Consider the following 20,348-nt stretch of genomic DNA (forward strand, 5'->3'; position numbering starts at 1 on the left):
GAGAACATGAGAAAGAAGAAGAATGCAGGCATGTGAAGGCGTGGTCAAAGCTCCACTCCTCCTACCTGAGCAGTTGAAGTGCACTCGGTCCAGCAGTGTGCGTATCCTCCATCCTTCACCATCCCCAACTTCGTACTCCACCCCTGCTTCCCCTCCCGCACTCAGATGGCACTCACCACCTGCTGGGGGCGTATTATGGAAGAGCGTGATAGAGGCGACGCCCTCGCCGTCTAAAGTTCTGTCAGTCACGTGCAGGGTGAAGATATAGGGATCTTCATGCCGCAGGACTCCCTGCCGCAGCACCAGATTCATGCCGTCACTTCCTGTGGTGGTGGACGTGGAGTCCAGGACCAGAGTTTCATTCTGCAGTGTCATGGCACTCCAACGCTAAGACAGGAAGAGAGATTTTAGTGATGTAAGCTGCGTTTGGTAATTTACTTGAAAGTATAAGTCATTTAGAAATTGAATGAGGAGCAGTCAGCCAGCCTAAAAGCTTCCATTAAAGGTAGGGTAAACATGTTTCCTTTTCAAACATGTTTGATGGTTGCCTGACTTTAATTGGTTTAACTGAGAGTAAACTGGTGCCAGCAGTGTTGAACTCTCCATGCTGGAAAAACTGATGATTCATAAGGTTGAAAAGCCAGGCTGGAAATGTCCAATCTTCTCATGTATGATAGGCAGGTTAGGGTAGGGTTGGCAATAAGAGGCACATAATGCAGCAACAAACAAGTATAGAATGTTTATAAGTGAGCTTTAAATGTACGGCCAATCCAAACTGACAATAGTTACAAATAGTTACACTTAAACACACCGCAAATACTACAGCCAACAGCTAGGTGACAAGACCTGTTTGTTTCAGCTGGAAAGAAAAAACAGACAAATGAGATGTTCTCTTTTATTATCATTGTTACGAATTCCTTTCCTATTATCTTGAAATGGGAAGCGAAATGATGTAGAATTACACGCATTCTGTGTCTGGGTGAAAGGAAATAACTCTAATTGGAAATTGGAAGAGCTATGATTAGCTGGGAGACTTGGAGGTTCATTTGTTTGCATGAATCACGCTGATCAGCTGGTCTGTAGTTTATTCATCCTAAATGTTCATGTCATGGTAAAAAATGCTTTTGAAAATTCTGATCAGATCAAGATGTAAAACAAGCAAGGCCTTCTGTGTGCTCTTTGTTTACTTCTGTCACTTTCATTTCTCTTTTTGCTGATCAGACAATCAGGGAGACTGTGAGAGACTCATTCTGCTGGCAGTTCAACATGTTGAACTCTGCTGCTTGTGCCAGTGCCAACAGTCAGGGACACACTGACAAATTTAGGGCCGGGGCCAGATAATGGCAAGCGGCCGACCTCTGGCTTGGCGCGTCACGGCCCTAACATGCTCTGGTAGAAGGATCTGGTTACATTTGGATAAGGCCTTCCAGTGTTTCCAGTCTTGAGGCAATTAGCAAAGCTGACTGCTGTCTGGCTGCTTCATATTTAGCATAGAGACATGAGCGGGGCTTTCTGATCTAACTCTAAAAGTGTAGTTTCATAAGATACTCGCTCTATTTCTTTTAGGATAAAAGAGATTAATATTATTATTCCTGAATGTGCTCAAAAGAACCTGTAGGGACATGTAATTTATACTTTTAAGCTATATACTAAGAATTTAGGTCACATTTGGCAGCAATTTGTATTTTTCTGTTGATTCTAATGTTTTTATTTCAGGAATATGTTTTAAGGTAAAGACATATTCTATATTTTGATAATAATGCTGAAAAAGTAATCCGTGTATTTGCGACACTTATACTCTTTAAGTATTCAATTTTATTTTTTATTTTTACATTGTTACAAATCTCCTCCACACCTGCCTCTCTCATAATCATTATCAATCAAATAATTAATTTTATTTTAAGAGCTTAAGTTACTTTGAACATTCTGGCTAATAATAAAAAAAAATATTGCATTTTAAAAAATAACACTTGATGTCATCAGGCTGTATTAATGCCAGGGGGAGAACTCAGTAGCTACCTGGCAGCTCCTGTGATGAACACGTTAATTTAATGCATCAATACATCAAAATGTGCTGCAGTGCATGTCAGAGTTAGCTTTTTCTGTCTATTGTCATGCTCTCCAGCAAGAAAGAGACGGAATAAAGCGGTGGAGGAAACAAAACCCGTTGAAAAAAATGAACACACAGACCAAATTTCAGAGCTACTGAATATTATCATTGCAGGATCTCGGTGTTTGGAGAAATATAGTAATTAAGATCACGGACGAACTCCGCAGGTAATACTGGTCCCGAGGGAATAGTTTATGTTTTTTCTGTCTCTACTAATCTGTGCTAAATACTTTAATCGAGAAGGACTTTATGTCTTTTGAAACTTATCTTGGTACCGTATTAAAATTTACCCCTGCACAATCACAAAGTATTAGTGACTGAGGTTATATTTCAGCTCAGCATGCTGATCCGGTGTTTTATCTTTTAAATTGTTTCCTTGTGTTAGCTGGGACACAGCCTATTCGCTCTGGCTCCACTTATACAATGACCTCATTCTCACACCCACACACTACTCTACTGCCTGCTTCACAAATCCCAGCGAAAGCCTGAATAGAGGAGAGAGGAGAGGAGGTGGAGCAACGGGATAAGAAGGAAAAAAAAGCAAGGAAAAAGACCTGGAAATGGCGACTTCACTGTTGAGGAGCAGTGACCTCATTTTGCTGAGACACACAGAATCAGATTTAGTCAGACTGTGTGCTTGTGTGTCTGTGTGAGTGTGTGCTTACCCCGCGGTGAAAGCCCTGGCAGTTGGTGCAGGTTCCTCTGAGATATACATACGAGTTCAGGCTGACCTCGTAAATGGACTGGGCCTTACAGGACACACACTCCAGATACACCATGGGAATGTGGCCACTCTGGACATGCACCTGTCAAACACACATCAAATGTTTTAGGGATGCTGTCAATCCCAACCCATGAGCCACTCCATGTTATGTTAGAGGAATGGACCTCATGATCTCCTTCAGAAGCCAAAAAACGTTCAGACCACTACCTCCAGTTTTAACAATTAATAATAAAAATTGAAATAGCAAAAACTAAAAAGGGTTGTTTTTTGAGTGAAAGTAAAACTCTGAGACTGTAGTTTGTCATATTCTTTTAACCTGGTGATCCACATCCCCCTGCTTTGTGGTCCGATCTGCCTTTTTGCCATTTTGTTGAATCTCTCTGAATGTCTTGCAGGCAGCGGCTTATTATTAATGAATTATCCAGTTATATCAAGACAAATGTTTTGGAGAATGAATAGAATTAAAGTATTCATATTAACATTTAATAATCTAATAAATGATTGATTACTGTCCATGCAAAGAGTGATTTGATTGATTAGTATGATAATGCACAAAAAAGGAGACAGTGTTCACTCACAGTCTGCGTGGTGGACTCTGGTGCCATGCCGGGTTTCCTGATGGTCAGTTTGAAAGTGTACTCAACGTCTGCCTTGAGCTCGGAGCGTGAGATTCCGAGCACAGGACCGCTGGAGCCCAGGCTGAAGTTCAGACTGGAGCAGTGCTCTGGACCCTGCAAACAGAAATTATAACAGCGTTTCTTTATTAAAACTTTAAACCAAACAAGGGCAAGGTTTGAAACAAGACATGAGATTCAGAATAAAGGTTGGAAACAGATAGGAGCAAAGTGGGAAATCAGATTTAATGAGACTTGGAGCAATATTGAGATACTAATATTCAGTATTCACTGTAACATAGTCAATAAAACAGGATTAAGACATCCAAGTGGAGCTATCATTCAGTTGCAAACATGTAATTTTAACAAAGTTATAGCTCCTTCCATCATATAAGGTAGACCACTTGTAACTGCAACTACAAAAGCAGAAAGATGCTTTATTACAAGCTGTTTTGTCTGAAGAAACCTTGAGCAGAACTCAGTTTACACTGGACCCATCTACGTGAAGCCAGTCGGGTAGAAAGACAGAAAAAAGAGCAGAAACGAGCAGATACATTCATACATTTAAGTAAAGCATACATGCAGCATTTCTACATGATACAAACAAGAGTGCACGATTCTAGGTGATGTATGTTACATGGACTGATAATAGATAAAAGAATAATAAAGAGAATAAACAAGGGCACAGGAACATATAAATATGTCATCGACAGCACTAGTTCTGTTACAGGTGAGTAGGCTGGCATAATGTACAAATGTATAAGGTATCATACGCAGGTTGGAGAATTTGGCGCAACATTTTGGTACAGACTGTAAGCAATGACCAGAGGAGCCAGGACCATAGATGAGAAACATGAAGCTGGAACATTTCTTCCTCTCTCAGGATAATATGCTGCTTTCCTGTATATTTTAGAATGTTTTTTCAAGCCTCACCTCATCTAGCACCTTCATACATCTGAGCTCGCTTTTCATTTTATATTCCCTCTGGTAATATCTTCACTAGATCTAAGTTTCTGGTGAGGTATGAGATACTTCAGTGGCGTATTTTTTTCCCCAGCATTAAACAGGATGCATCCTAATGCTGATACCAGTCTAAGGTATCACCTTGACTGTCTCGCACGTATGTTTTTGCACAGAAACCATCCCATTGTTGGAGCTGTATTCTTAAAACTTTGATGGATATTTCTTGTGAACTGCAACAGCCAGACACCATGACTGGAGTTTTGTATTTCAAAGAAAAACAGCCTTAAAGATTTAGCTAAAATAAAAAGGTTATTGCCTTTGTAAAACTACTTTCACACAGGTTAATTGGAAAAGGCTCAAAGAACTCATGCTCTGTGGTTGGTCGTGGTGCAGCGCCACTAATTGGAGAAGTATTGGAGAAGCTTCCCCAGCAAAATTCAAAGAACTCTATCAGACCTCTTTTAGCTTCACCAATACCGGGTCTGTTCAAGAGTGTACTATGTACAGTAGAAATACAGCTGCACCAATGATTTTTTATACCGACATAAAACCTCTTAAAATAGCATTTGTATCCAATGTGAGGACAGCATATGGCATTTGATGAACGTGTGCTTATGTCGGCTCATTTTTCAGTCTTTCCGCAAATATATTTCACTTCCTGCGGTCAAACTGAGCATCCTTCAGTATCTTTATCAACAGTGCTGCATAGCTGTGTGAGTATGTGCATGTGTGTGATGTTGTTCAGTGTATGGTATGTATAATTGTCAGGGTGGGGAGCAAAGCACCAGCTGTGGAATGCCGAGGTTATCTCTAAACAGTTGCATAACCCTTTAAATGCCTGCCTGCTTAGATGTACCGTGTACACACATTTGAACTTGTATCTCTGTGAGAATCTTCGTTGATGCAATACACTTTAGGTGTTATACTTTCTCTACCTATTCTTACCACATCCCAGCCTCAAACAGTCACTTTGATGGTCAGGCTCAAAATAAGGATTGAACAAATTATCTTCACTTTTAAAAAATACACTCACTCCCATGGTGTAAAACTCAAAGCGGTCCTCACAATAATGGACATAAAACACATGCACACACACACTCTGTCCTGCTTGACACACCCATCCCTTAGGGCCTTATATTGCGGTCTTCTGCAGCTCGGGCAGAAAGTGTTCCCGCCCAGCCAAAGAAGCAGTGAGAGTGAAAAAACACTTAATGAACACACACACAAGTCCACAATCAACATTAAACACAAACCAATTGTCCTGAAACTAGCTCTCTTCTTCACCATCAAGGCTACTAAGCTTCTTTAAAGACAATTATAGAACTCAGGAATAGATGATCATTGGGTAACTTTTTCTCAGCCTTCTTTACACAATCAAATGTGTCCTCCAGATTCTGCTTTGAATTTACCAGTGAAAAAATACAAACCAAACACCCAAACAACCTTATAATTCATTTCATCACACATCATAAACAATACTTTAAATTTACTGTAAACAGGTTTTTATTTCAAGAGTCTCAAAAGTAGAGTAGCTCATTTTTGTTTCCCTCCTTACTGCATTCGGATGGAACAGATGGTCTGATGACATGTGAATCTAGCTTCTGTTTCATGCCTGGACTTACCTTAGAACTGCTTTGACACTCCCAGTGGTAGTGGAGCAATGATTGACTGTCTGGATCCATGTTTGGGTCATACGACTTTTCTGCACTGAGCAGCAGGTCCTGTGTCCTCGGCCATACCCTGTAGGTGCCGCCTTCAATAATGGGCATGAGCCTGAGAAGGAAATGCACACGATTAACCACATCTCATTGTTCTATAGATCAACAGAATTAAGTTGGAAAGGATGCTGAAAAACACGCAGAATTATCAGTGAACCTATGCAGAGAATGGTGCGAGTACACCTCTCAAATCTCAACAACGTGCTGTGAGGACTTGAGGGTCAAGTCAATTAAGCTTTCTCAACATTGGTTTTCTTTCTACTACTTTAGCATACATATGTGGTTTGATTGGGTCACAGGGGTGAAACTGATCTCTCCTGTTTTCTAAAACAGATTTTACTGAAGGTGACGCTGTTTCTCGTCGACACGTGTTCCACCACTATGAGCTGCACAGGTGTCAAAAAGATAGCACTGACTCACATTGTGGGAATAACATGCCACATACTGAAAGGAGCATATTGAAAATATGCAAGCAACACGTTTGATAAATATTTTGGGGGATTATAGCTTTCATACTATATCAAACCATGCATCACTGACGGTAAAGATGGTTATCTATGAAATAGATAGAAATAGAAAGTGCTGTATCTTGTCTAGAAAACAACAAATTATTGCATGTAAACTAAGGTTGCTTTCACACTTAGGTTGTTGTTCTGAAACTGTTTTTCCACTGGAAATATAGGTGTGAAAACATCCTAACATCCTCATTATCAAAGCTCTACAGGGAAACTTAGGTGTATGTTTACGTCTAGTTTCTTACCTGGCAGCCATGACACTGAGTTGCAGACAGGCAGCCTTCCTTAGCGGCACACCTTCATAGGACAGAGAGAACACCAAGGTGTAGTTCCCTGCTGCCAAAGCCATTTTAGGCAAAGACAGCTGCAGCCGCCTCACATCCACCTCCATCGGGAGACGAATTACTGGGTGCGCAGGCAAAAACGGAGAGGGCAGATTCAACGCCCCAGACGGCATAGGCTGGTCTTTCATTATATCATTATCACAGGAGGACGCTGAGAGTATCTGCCAGAGGTACTGAGCTCCGTAGCGTATGCAGCCTTTCAGGTCCACACTGGCCTCCAACAAAGAGGACTGGGAGCGCCAGATAGAAAGGCGAGGGGACTGAGCCACATGCACTTCTGGTTCCTCGCACTCTAGTATGCTGATGTTCACCTCCACCTGGGCCAGCACCCAGCTCACCAGGTTACTGCAGTTTACCTGTTGGGGGGGGGGAAAAAGCATGATGATGAAATTACACACCTTTCACATAAAGTACTCGTGGAATATCTCTCTCATATTTCAAGGACCAACAAAGAAATAATATACTGTATCTACATGGAATAATAACTAACTGACAAAAACATACTTGGACCAGGTAGTGTCCCGGGTGGCTGTACACATGACCCACAGTTGTGGTGCTGTTGGTGTGAGCTGGAGTAGAACCATCACCAAAGTCCCACAAGCATCCCACAGGAGTCGATCTCGGTGTGACAGCGGCCATCAGGGTCACCGTCTTATTGATGAAAGTGTCCCGTGGTACTGCATGCAGGACCACAGCCTTCAGCAGGTTCTGCACCTGTATGCACTCGGTGATTTCCTGATCCTGCAGTCCGTTAATTGCCTTCAGGTAGATGGTCAATTTACCTGGTTCCTCTGGCACGTAGTACACCTGTGGTGTGTGATTTATTGCGATGCGTCACCATTTTTGCATCTATGTAACAGCTGTTTGCTATATTGTGATACATATGTCATGATTGCAAAAGTTGGTAAGTGACATGTAAGTGACCAAACCTCTTTGCCCACGTGTGTTGCCTTGTGGTGGTGCAGATCAAAAGTCCACAGGAAACGAACAGGTTTTCCCATCAGGATGTTGGCCACAAACAACTTCTTCTCACCTACTGCGATAGCTGCACAACTTCCCTGGATGGAAAGGCCACGCACCGGCTCCCTCACGTCGAGCTGGATTTTGTACTGTTTGAAACCCACCTGGATTGGTAAATTAAAACATAAAACAATTGTGAATTACTTCTTTATTTAAGACAACATCCCACAAGTTGAACATATACTCACAATATTCATTATTATATTTAAATTATTCCAGTTTTAAAATGCTTCTGTAGTGCAGGGAACATTGTAGATGCAGTCTTTTAAGTTACCTGGTTGTAAGCAGTGAGATTCACCAAGTAACTGTCCACCCTGGTGAACCTACGGGTGATGGTTTGGTTTGGCTGAGGGATGATAGTGGAATCCCCGCTGAAGCTGAGGATCAGACTAACGTCCGACCCTCCCACCATGGAAATGGTGAAGTTCACTTCTTCATTAACTGCTACAAGTGTCTTGCTTGCCTTCAGCTCCAACATCTGTATCTTGTCCTGAACAAAGAACTCCCTGGAAACCTCTTGCCTGCTGACATCATTGGTGGCATTCAAAGTAATAATTGCTGTCTTTGGCTCTTGGAAAATCAGAGATGTTTGCCGTCCTGTTTCTGTTCTTCCATCCAGCAGCCAGGTCCATGTCACATCAGTTCCTGTCAGTGCCTCTCCCCGAAGCGAGACATTTACGCCTGTTGCCACATAACTCTGATTAGTCACATCTGTAGCTGAGAACCATAGACAAGAAATGACTTCCTGGACATTGATCGTCTGTGACGTAACCTCTGAGCTCACTTCATTGAAAACCTCCACGGTCACTTGTTTCAGTCCATGACTGTTGAAGATGTGGGTCAACCAGGGTTTGTTCCACAGCAGACTGTTCCCATCAATCGACCAGCGGTACTGCAAGTCTGAACCCTCAGTAGTCCGTACGGTTAGGTTTGTTGAAGCATTCACTGCAACCGGGTTGTTGCTGACCTCTAGGTACACACCCCCTGCTGGCTCGAGGAAATGGATAGTTCTGTTGACAGACAGCTGGCCCAGGAGGTTGACTGCACGGAGAAAGATGTCACATGGTCCTGGCTTGGAGAAATTCAGCTCTACAGTCTTCCCACTTATGTTAAATGAGTTTTCAGGGTCTAGCTCTCTGATGATGCTCCAAGAGAAGGTCATGTTGGTGCCTTCCTTTAATCCTGCATGAAGATGGAGAACACGGTTTGTAGCAAAATAACCACCATCCAATCCCGTGCCTCCACCTTCTGCGATTTCGTCTGCTAGAATTTGCAGCCCTTCCAACTCACGTTGGACAAACAGGAAGATGCTCGCTTGTTCTGTTCCTACGTCATTCTCCGCTATCACAATGATGTTAAAAGTTCCAACAGAGCGGAAGGTGTAGAACGTAGTGTTGGTCTCTGGGATTGCAGTGCAGCGGTCACACAGTATCCAGGAGAACCGGACACCATCTCCCTCCTCCATTTGGGCCTCAAAGTGGACTGAGGCATTGAGAGGAACATTTACCAAGCTGGCATTGACCGTCAGGCCACGGATTGGTGCAAGCACAGTAACAGGTAAAACTGTATCATTCTGGCTAACCATGTTGGTTGCTTTCAGTGTGATATTGTAGTTCCCAGAGATGCTGTACCTATGGAGGGGATTCTGTCCTTCAAACACATTTCCATCTCCAAAATCCCAAATGTATGTAACACTGGAGGCCAAGGACGAAGTCATGAACATGTACGTAGCTCCACGTGTGAGGTTATTGGATTTTGTGCCATTATGTTGAATAACAACTGGTCCAATGGGCATCAGAACCTCAATCAGAGCACTAGTGTTACTTGCAGAGATGTTATTAAAAACATTTACTGTCACCATGTAATGACCTGGGGTTTTATAAGTTGTCAGGGCATTCCCAGAACCATGGATTAGTATAAGGTCTTCTTCTTTACCAAAGTCCCACTGATAGCTGTAGTTGAATTCTGGCTCTGCCCTTACTTGAAAGCGTATTTCTTCTCCAACCGCATAATGGGATTTCTCAGCGATAAATTTGATTTTGGTCAAGACTGGTTGCACACACACCCAGTTGAAGAAATTGGCTTTGGTGGCCTCGTTGACCCCACTTGAAAGGAGCAGGGAGAGGTGGTAGTTGCCACTTGTCCAGTATGTGTGTGAGACTCTAGGGTTGCCAAGACGGGTCTCATTGCGGCTTCCATCCCCAAAGCTCCATTCATAACGATGAACTGATTCGTTACCAGACACCCAGGCTTGAAAGTTGACAGTGGTCCGTTCTTGAACACAACCAGATGGCTCCATCCTTATAACTTGGAAGACGAACACTTGGACTGGAATAATTGTCCAGCCAGAGCTCACAGCATTCATGGCGGTCACATTTACTGTGTAGTTGCCCTCTTTGATATAGCTGTGTGACTTGTACGGTTCAGACACAGTATAGATGGTGCCGTCACCCATCGAAAATGTCCATGTGATATTATTACCAGAAGCAAGGCGTGCCCACACTGTAGTAGGACTGTGTAGCTCTGTGGGAGAAGAACTTTCCGCTGTTAGATCCTCAATCTCCTCATATACAAACAGGTCAGCACAAGCATTTCTAGAACTGATGGTGTTGTTCACTGATACACAGACACTGAAGTTGCCACTCTGCGCAAATGTGTGCGCCACACGTCGACCTTGTAGTGGTGCAGAACCATCTCCAAAGTGCCAGTCATAGTGAATGCCATATGGTGATGGCAGAGGGTGAGCTTCAAAATCTGCTGATTTGCCGGCGAGGAGAAGCCGCGGCTCTGTTTGTATGACAACTTGAGTGAGGATGCTGTAGACGCTCATGTTGATGCTCTGACTGACGTTCTCGTAACGATTGGACACTGACACCAGCGCTGTGTATATTCCTGAGCAGAAAGAGGTCAGAAAAGGGAGATCAAGGAAAGTAAGCTACAATGAGCATGAGTAATAAACATTGTACTTTTACATACATGTGCATAAACTAAGCTGGCTACTGCTCCATTAGTCATGACTGTATGCTAGTAGATTGAGACAAGGGTGAGGTGTTACCTGGCTGAGAATAGACATAGGTGATGTTGTTGCTTAGAAGAATTTGATTAGAGGAGTCTGGGCAGAGGAGGGAGGGAGAGTAAGGAGGCTTGTATTCAAATTCCTTATATCCACCATCACCAAAAGACCATCTGCAGCATGATAAAAATGTAAAAACATTCAGTGGAATATGAGGCAAACGTGCGCAATTTGATTGTGTAAACAGCTTTATGTCCCCACAACATGAGTAATACCAATACACACAGACACACAAAACAAGCAGTCACTGGAAAGCTGGAAAGGAGGAATCTTTCCAGACAACGCAATTGGAGGTTTGTACGAGCAGAAGTGGAAACTTAAAACTCAGGAAGCCTCACCGGACGACGAATGGTGAGAGTGGAGGGGAACTAAGTGAAAAACTGCCCCAAAGCTGGAAGAGTGAGAAGTGAAAAAAAAAAAAAAGGGAGGGAGGTAAAAGAGTAATAGAAAGAGTGGAAGAAAAAGGAAAAAAAAAGTACAAGAGAAACAGCCGCGCAGAGGGGAAAATTCTTGTCAGCAATCTTCTGTAACCACACGGTTATAAATCCAAGGCTCAGCTTTGACTTGACTGCTGCAGTACTATTATGGCACACAGGAAGACAAGAACATAAAGGCAGAGAGAGACAGAGGAGAAGAAAGGAAGAAAGGAGAAGTCACACACAAAGAGGTGCTGTGTGTTTTCATTTAGCCTTAAAAGTATAAAAGAGAATAAGGCACGTAGAAATAGAAAGAGGCTTTTTATTTTTAAATTATATGTGAAATGCTATCAAGATGTACATTTATCTACCCCACCCCCATCCCCTCCCCACCACTCATACCGAAAGGTGGCCGCCACCGACATGTCCACGAGCACAGAGGTGGTGAGAGTCTGCGTGGAGCCCTGAGGGACAACATCTGGCACACCCTTGACCGTGAGGTTGGCCATGGGCTGCAGCCGGTCCACGGTTACGTTGAAATGCTCCGTGAGTGTGCTGACATGGTTCATGGCTGTCACCTATGAGAGATGAGAGATGTCACACAGTTGTACTGAGCAACATCACATCTGAGTTAGCTGTAACAGCAACATACCTAGCATACGCAACCATTGCATAAAATTGGATAAAAGTGCCACTACACTGATAATCCATTCACTCAATTCATAAGCCAGACTACAAACATGTATTAGTTTTCTTGGTTCACTATGGACAAAAACAAGCAGTTTTAGGACTCAGGTTGCCTGATTACTGATAAAAAACATTGCAATGAAACTGTGAAACGCAAAAGAAAAAGTTGCCCAATCACAAGGGTTTAATTTTCATATATTTGTGTTGGAACTGAAACTCACTGTGAGCTTGTAGATAGCAGCGTGCTGGTAGATGACATTGAGAACAGTGTTGTAATAGGTGAAGTAAGGCTTGTCATCCACCGTCCATTTAAACGTGGGACTGGAGCCTTCAAGCACTGACGCTGTGTAGCTCTAAAAGACACAGAGAGCACAATGGAGCGCATATAATATTAATATGAATTTAGTATAGCTATCAGTTAAACAGAAACAAAAGTAGAAACGGACACTCACCACAACCGACTCCATCAATACCCTGTGTGCAGGGTGTGGTTGCACCCTCAGTCCTCTGAGCGGCTCTTCTAGGTGAACGATGGCTATCAGGCTGGCCTCCGTGACGTTATTGTGGGCTTCCAGCTCCACCTCCACTGGACCCTTCTGTTCCTCCACTCCCAGGCTCAGGTCCAGCAGCGCATACAGGCTAGGCTCTGCAACCTCCATCCCGGGCCCTGAGCTCAGACCTGGCTGACAGAGCGCCGGACTGATCAAAAACTCTGGGGGACATTCAGGCTGGAAGGTCACACTGTGGTTACTGCCACGCCGAGATGCCATTGTCACATAGCGAGACTGCACGCGGAGCAGAAGCCGAGTGTCGTTGGGCTGCAGGTAGAGGGTACCATTACGGGGAAGGGGGTGCAGGATCGTCAAGCCTAGAGGAGGCACGACTCGCAATAGGCATGACGCTGAGGCTGGGTATGACGGCTCAGCAGAAGACACCTGAAATTGGATTACATTTCTTTATAAATATAATGGTAATATAATAGAAATACAATTATAGGACAGAAAGGACAGAGAATAAGTTAGAATACATTTATAACTATGAAATCAAACAAACAATTAACGCTGGTGTTCAATTTAATACACATGAACAGAATTCTTATGGTAAAAACTACACTAAAGGGTCTGCATTCCTAAACGGTCTCCTCCTGTTAAAATCTGTCAGATGCATGCTGGGATATGACATACAGCTAAGACTTACCAGCATGTTGTACAGTCCAGGCTGTGATAGACCAGAAGACAGCTGTGCTCCCTGCAGCTGGGTCTCACTGTGTCCCGCATAGAGCACTCTGACGGGGCAAACTACTTCCTCCAGCCAGCGTCCCTCGCCATCCTCCACCAGCGCCTTCATGTCGAGCTCCGGGTCAGGCAGATGGTCAACGCTGTGGTCAGCTGAAGTGTCTGTTGACTGTCTGGTGCTGTTGATCCAGACCCACTCTGACTGATTAAGTGCCAAAACAGTTTGTCGCCACGGTGAGTGTGGAGAAGGCTGGCAGCGAAGAAGGGAGGTCGGGCCAGCATCATGCTGCAAGGCGATTACATCCCCACGTGAAACTAGGATGTCCTCCAGTTGGTCTTGTATCTGAGGGGAACAAGGACCAGAGCAGTTTAAGTCATAGACAGCTTTTTTCTGTAAATAAGTGTCTCCTTTATCGAATCAAATCTTAATCTAGCCCTACATTGCAGTAACACAGCCAATAGCTGCAATCCCTTGATTGTTTATCCGATCTGGTTGTAAACACCCTCAAAAAGTAAATCCTCTCACCAGTACGTGTGCAGCTGGTCCTGCAGGCAGAGTGAAGACCACCTCGTTCTGTAGGGTGTATCGAGGCCTCAAGGCTCCAGGTGGCAGGAGATGAGCACGGGTGCAGTTAGGACAAGAAGAGGGTTGGCAGGGACTAGAGAGGGGCAGGCACTTGCCTTGGAAGGGACACCACTGCTGTAGTCGGGGGCAAGACTGTGGATAACTGCTCTTGGTGTCATTGGGGACACAAACAGCAACCGTAGTACATGCCGGACCTTCACAACCTGGGAAATGAAATGTGTTTAGTTTCACTGTTTAAAATGAAGTTTGGAAATTACCACATTACAAAATATCTTTATTCCTCATTCCATGTAATTGCCAATTCTAAGCTATTGGGTTATTTTATGATCATAGCAAAGAATGTATATAAGGATTAATAATGAGACACCTGAGAGTGAAAGCGAAAGTGAAAAAAAGAAGAAAAAACACGAGACAAACATCACTGTGGACATGTCCACTACATTACATCTAACGATTATAATGAAGGCAAAACGCAGATAAAAATACAAGAATTACTGCATCAAAGAGATGACATCAAACAAGTAAATCTCTCCAAAGCAGGCAACAACAGAGAGCACGTCTGTGAAAGATGTGTGTACATGCGTGCTGTTTGTGTATTCGCATTGGGAAAATAATTAGTGAGCGGGGATGATATCCATCTCTGTGTGGGCTACAACAACCCTAATTTTGGTGTAATTTATAGTCCGGCATTATCTTATTATCACCATCATGTCCTCCCCTGTCGTTGCAGTCACAGTTCTTAATGAAAGTTTCTTGGAAAACGTACTCCCATGTCTCGTTGATATGCTGTCTGCTTCTCTGGATTTCTGTTTGTCACATCTTTCTTCACAAACTTACCCAATTTCCCCCCGGGGACTAATAAAGTATTTCTGATTCTGATCTTTCAAGTGCATCCACTCACTGCTCCTCTTTCTATTGCACATCCTTGCCGCGATGCTTCAGACGACTTAAACCCATGCGCCATTATGTGTCTGATAATCTCGGACGAGGAAAGAAGTGCTCAGAATGGAGGTCAACTTGTTTATATGGTTTCCTTTCTCTCTTGCCTTGCCCGTCTTTCTGTCTCCATTCAAACTTTTCTTTCAGGTTCATCCACCTAACAGCTTTAGACAGGTTCGGTCAGTGTGTGTGGATTTCTGTGGGTGTTTTTGCATAAGTGGAGGTGTCGGCTCAGGTGGCTTATAGGTTTTTTTTTTTGCACCTGCCAATACTCGGAATGTGTGCACATTTTTCTATGCCGAGCGTATGTCGGCGTGTTTCGACGTGTGACTCACTGGGTAGCAGCAGGTGCGGGCTGGGATGATGACAGTAAGGTCTGTAGGTCTGGAATCGGATGTGGACTTGTGAGCTGAGCTCCTGAGAGACGAACTCTAAGGAGGACAGACGGCCTGCCTGAACAAAGCTGAGTGCTGGGAACAACAGCATCTGAGAGAGAGAAAAAAAAAAAAGAGGAAAAATAAAACACGTGAGAGAGTTTAAGGAAGACGCTATGATGAGTAAATAAACAAGCCGAGATTCCTCCTTACCTCTATTCCTCTGATGGGAAGATGTGGAGCAGAGAGTGTACTGGTCGTAGCACGGTGCAAAGGCTTATGCAAAGGAAAGACAGCCATGCCCACAACGTAGATCCCTGTATCTGGAACATGCACTGATAAAGGAGAGACAAGGTAAAAAAAAACATTAGGGAGGATTGAGGGACTTAAAAAACAAGAGACGTAGGAGAAGCAATCCATCAGAAATGATTCAGTCGACAGAGTAACAAGCTGTTTTGAGAAAAAGAGAGAGAAGGTACTCGGAGGGAGACCAAACTTCTAAAGAAACAAGGAAAAACACCTCAGTACACAGTGTATCTGTCTGCAACACACAGTGTATCTGTCTGCAGCACACTGCCACAATCACCAAGAAGGAATCAATGACGGACTTGACCAAAGAAACACCATTAGACCAGACAGATTGTCCAGCCATGCACACACACTGTGTTGGTCTCTCTGTAGACTGTTGATGTTGTACGTTGCTCGGCCTCATTAAGACCTTCCATGTGGTGCAAGCTGACAGGGCCAATCCAGTTTAACTTCAGCCAAGTCTGTGAGGTGACACATACACTATATTACCAAAAGTATTCGCTCACCCATTCAAATGATCAGAATCAGGTGTTCTAATCACTTGGCCTGGCCCCAGGTGTATAAATTCAAGCACTCAGGCATGCAGACTGTGAAACAAGACATTTGTGAAAGAATGGGCCGCTCTCAGGAGCTCAGTGAATTCCAGCGTGGAACTGTCATAGGATGCCACTTGTGCAACAAATCCAGTCGTGAAATTTCCTCGCTCCTAAATATTCCACAGTCAACTGTCAGCTCTATTATAACAAAATGGAAGCGTTTGGGAAAAACAGCAACTCAGCCACGAAGTGGTAGGCCACGTAAAGTGACGGAGAGGGGTCAGCGGATGCTGAAGCGCATAGTGCAAAGAGGTCGCCGACTTTCTGCACAGTCAATTGCTACAGAGCTACAAACTTCATGTGACCTTCAGATTAGCCCAAGTACAGTACGCAGAGAGCTTCATGGAATGGGTTTCCATGGCCGAGCAGCTGCAGCCAAGCCACACATCACCAAGTGCAATGCAAGGCGTCGGATGCAATGGTGTAAAGCACGCCGCCACTGGCCTCTAGAGCAGTGGAGACGCGTTCTCTGGAGTGATGAATCACGCTTTTCCATCTGGCAATCTGATGGACGAGTCTGGGTTTGGAGGTTGCCAGGAGAACGGTACATTTCAGATTGCATTGTGCCAACTGTGAAATTTGGTGGAGGAGGAATTATGGTATGGGGTTGTTTTTCAGGAGCTGGGCTTGGCCCCTTAGTTCCAGTGAAAGGAACATTGAATGCTTCAGGATACCAAAACATTTTGGACAATTCCATGCTCCCAACCTTGTGGGAACAGTTTGGAGCGGGCCCCTTCCTCTTCCAACATGACTGTGCACCAGTGCACAAAGCAAGGTCCATAAAGACGTGGATGACAGAGTCTGGTGTGGATGAACTTGACTGGCCTGCACAGAGTCCTGACCTGAACCCGATAGAACACCTTTGGGATGAATTAGAGCGGAGACTGAGAGCCAGGCCTTCTCGACCAACATCAGTGTGTGACCTCACCAATGCGCTTTTGGAAGAATGGTCAAAAATTCCTATAAACACTCTCCTCAACCTTGTGGACAGTCTTCCCAGAAGAGTTGAAGCTGTAATAGCTGCAAAAGGTGGACCGACATCATATTGAATTCTATGAGTTAGGAATGGGATGGCACTTCAGTTCATAGAATGAGTAAAGGCAGGTGAGCGAATACTTTTGGTAATATAGTGTATGTGTAACTTTATAACTCTCACATTTGTCGCTTGAAAAGGGAACATCGTAATGACTACACTAAATATTTTCTTAACCATTAATTTCACAGTGGGTGTAATTTAAATCCATCTCGCTTGAGCAAGTGCACATTATAAGTGAATGTTTTTCTCATTTTCACCGTTATCTTTTATGCTGACTCACTCACGTTATGTTGCATACTTAGCACTGAGGCAGCTTTAGAACATCTGTGCTCGGACATTTGAAATTGCAGCAATTTCGCAGTTAGAGAGTTCTTCAGAGCACAGTGTGTTGTAGATTGAACTTTAAATGGAGTGAATTGGCATTTTTTGCATTCATCTATAATCCATAATGTATGCAGTATTTGGGTCATTTTCTGAGGCACTCCATCTTATGATCATCCTGTATGTTTTAATTATGCTTCAGATGCGCCTTCTGCGTGAGTGCTCCGTCGAGTGTTTGATAAATGACGTTTAAGACAAAAATGCGGTTGTCAGACACCGGGCATTGCTCATTTCCTGGATACACAGCAGCGGCAGCATCGTGCTATGGGGTGCTTCTGAGCAGAATATAGATTCGGGATAGGGGGAGTGGTCGGAACAAATACAGAGAGGTCCTTGAAGAAAACACTGCTCCAGACTTCGCCTTTCAACATGGCAATGGGACCAAGTTTTCACTCCTTGATTAATTCCACGTACAAATACTATACAAGACTATCAGAAAACATGAAGTCAACAATAAAAACTGTCTGAAGTGCTAAAACTAAAATCAAGTGTATTAAGTATATTACCTTTTGCTTTGGAATACACTTTATTAGATTTTAAGTCTGTTTTATTCTTTCATGGTATATGGAGAAAGAAATGTATGTACATAATGTATCCAGATATGTATGAGACTGCAGAGGTTACATTTAGCAAGACCTAGTGCTCCCATTATTATATGCCCTTTCCCCATGAGTAATCTTATATTAAAATATGGAGATGCTTTTACATAATAATGTAGATACTGGAAAATCCAATCCAGCTCTATTTATAAAGCACCTTAAAAACCACCAAAGTGCTGTACAGAAGAAATATATGAATATGGAAATATGGAAAATGGCAGAGGACATCTTATAAGAAAAGTACTTTGTATCTGCGAAAGGTCTGCTCCAATTATGCCCAGTGCTTAAGGGAGCCAGTCTTACGCATGTGATTATTTTACAACTATGTGCCACACATTAATTGACAAAAGAATTCACAGAGAGGAAGGCTGACATTCTGTGCTCTTGGGAAATTGCATTCACACAAATCTCACTTTTTAATTTCTTTCTATAGGTTTTCGAGCTGCTTTATTATTTTCAGTGCATGTGTATGTGTGCGAGTGGGTCCGTGCGCCTACCTTGGGAGGTGTACTGGCAGACATAAGCCCTCTTGGCGCTGCACAGGTGTGAACTGGTCTGGCCGTGCTGATCGAGGGATACGCATACATTGCCACGAGGGCTCCCTGGACGAGGTGGCAGGCCCTCCTCTCCATCTTGAGCCTCTGACCCGTTGACCCAGCGAAATTTGCCCGGAGAGTTGACGTTACTCAAGCCCAGCCACACGCCTCGCTCCCTGGTGCAGAAATGATCATTTAACACACACACACCAACACTGGGTGTATGACATTTAACTGTCCACGCAGGAAAACACACATACACATCACTGACAATGGTAAAATTGGACTTGAAACGATCACAAGCATTAATTTTTCACATGATCAAGCTGTCCAAACAAAGAACAACACAACACACAAAACTCTTGGATGAGGAGGGGTCTTAATAAGTGGCTCTAAATTATGCCTCTGTGTGCCTTCAACAATCAATGATTGCAAGCCATGAAAGGGGGTTTTGATTGAATCCCAATGGGATGGCACTGAGACAATCGATATTTAGTACATCCCTGTGATTACATCAGATAAATTGGATTTCCATTCCAGGAGTCCACTAATAGGCCACACAAATTACCCTCCTCTATTTTCTTTCCTTTTACACTCTATAAGACGAAAACTAAATGGACTTCGTGCTAACGGAAAAGTACGATCTAAAGACTCGGGAGAAAATGGAAGCAAGAATCGAACATTTTAGAGAGTTTTTTTTCTTCCCTATTTCCTCCTTTTCTTTTGAACACTGGCTGACAACTCACATCTACTACATCAGAAAGAATAGACAGGGGTTAAAACACACAAGCAGAGGAGGAACAAGAAAAAAGGCTCTTTTTGGCAAGAAGCACGGACTGACGCACAAAAAGAAGTTCTATGTACACCGATCAGCCACAACATTAAAACCACCGACAGGAGAGGTAAATAGCATTGACCATCTTGTGACAACACAATGTTCTACAACTTTTGGACCTGGCATTCATGTGGATGTTGCTTAGACATGTACCACCCACCTAGACCAGACCAGGCACCCCCACCCCATAGCAATGACACTCCAGTTTAGGTGTTGACCTTTCCTCCAAATTCACTAGATCCCAAACTAATCAAGTATCTGTGGGATGATCCACAGAGACCCCTCCCCTCAACCCATAGGACCCAAATTCTCCCACTAACAGCATTGTGTTTCCAGACACCACAGGACACCCTCAGAAGACCCACGTCTAGGGCTGCAGCTATCGATTATTTTTGTAATCGATTAATCTAGCACTTTATCGATCGATTAATCGATTAATCGGATATTTTTTTTACGTTTTTAAACAACCAAAACAAATGATGCATAACGAAAATTATGTGGCTGTAAAATGATCAAGCATTTGCCTTTTATTTCTCAAAAAAACAGAGAACTCCAACTCCAACATTTGGCTCCAAAACTAAGCCCATGTATTGCAATTTACCCATTAAAAGTGCCAGTGCCAACAATTACATAACAATACAGTTAAGCAAACTTACTGTAAAACAAAAAGCAATTTAATTTATTAATATGCACAACAAGTTTCATGCTGTAGTCTAGCCCTGACATCAAAGTAAATAT

General features: G+C 43.3%; 1 protein-coding gene across 1 annotated transcript in view; it reads right to left on the bottom strand.

Annotated features, from left to right (window-relative positions):
- pkd1a (polycystic kidney disease 1a) overlaps positions 1-20,348 on the bottom strand; it is a 65,107-nt gene that overhangs the window by 18,377 nt on the left and 26,382 nt on the right. Inside the window, exons 10-26 of the mRNA XM_084563125.1 lie at positions 18,737-18,951; positions 15,532-15,653; positions 15,280-15,430; positions 13,946-14,208; positions 13,382-13,762; positions 12,637-13,119; positions 12,406-12,537; positions 11,900-12,075; positions 11,064-11,194; positions 8,283-10,900; positions 7,918-8,112; positions 7,493-7,795; positions 6,890-7,344; positions 6,034-6,184; positions 3,413-3,565; positions 2,776-2,916; positions 66-387 (exon numbers count right to left, since the gene is read on the bottom strand). Of these exons, the coding sequence (XP_084419251.1) occupies positions 66-387; positions 2,776-2,916; positions 3,413-3,565; positions 6,034-6,184; positions 6,890-7,344; positions 7,493-7,795; positions 7,918-8,112; positions 8,283-10,900; positions 11,064-11,194; positions 11,900-12,075; positions 12,406-12,537; positions 12,637-13,119; positions 13,382-13,762; positions 13,946-14,208; positions 15,280-15,430; positions 15,532-15,653; positions 18,737-18,951 (6,392 nt within the window). The remainder of the gene's footprint in view (positions 1-65; positions 388-2,775; positions 2,917-3,412; positions 3,566-6,033; positions 6,185-6,889; positions 7,345-7,492; positions 7,796-7,917; positions 8,113-8,282; positions 10,901-11,063; positions 11,195-11,899; positions 12,076-12,405; positions 12,538-12,636; positions 13,120-13,381; positions 13,763-13,945; positions 14,209-15,279; positions 15,431-15,531; positions 15,654-18,736; positions 18,952-20,348) is intronic.

The sequence above is a fragment of the Chelon labrosus genome (assembly GCF_963514085.1).
Source record: "Chelon labrosus genome assembly, chromosome: 2".
In the NCBI taxonomy this organism is placed as follows: domain Eukaryota; kingdom Metazoa; phylum Chordata; class Actinopteri; order Mugiliformes; family Mugilidae; genus Chelon; species Chelon labrosus.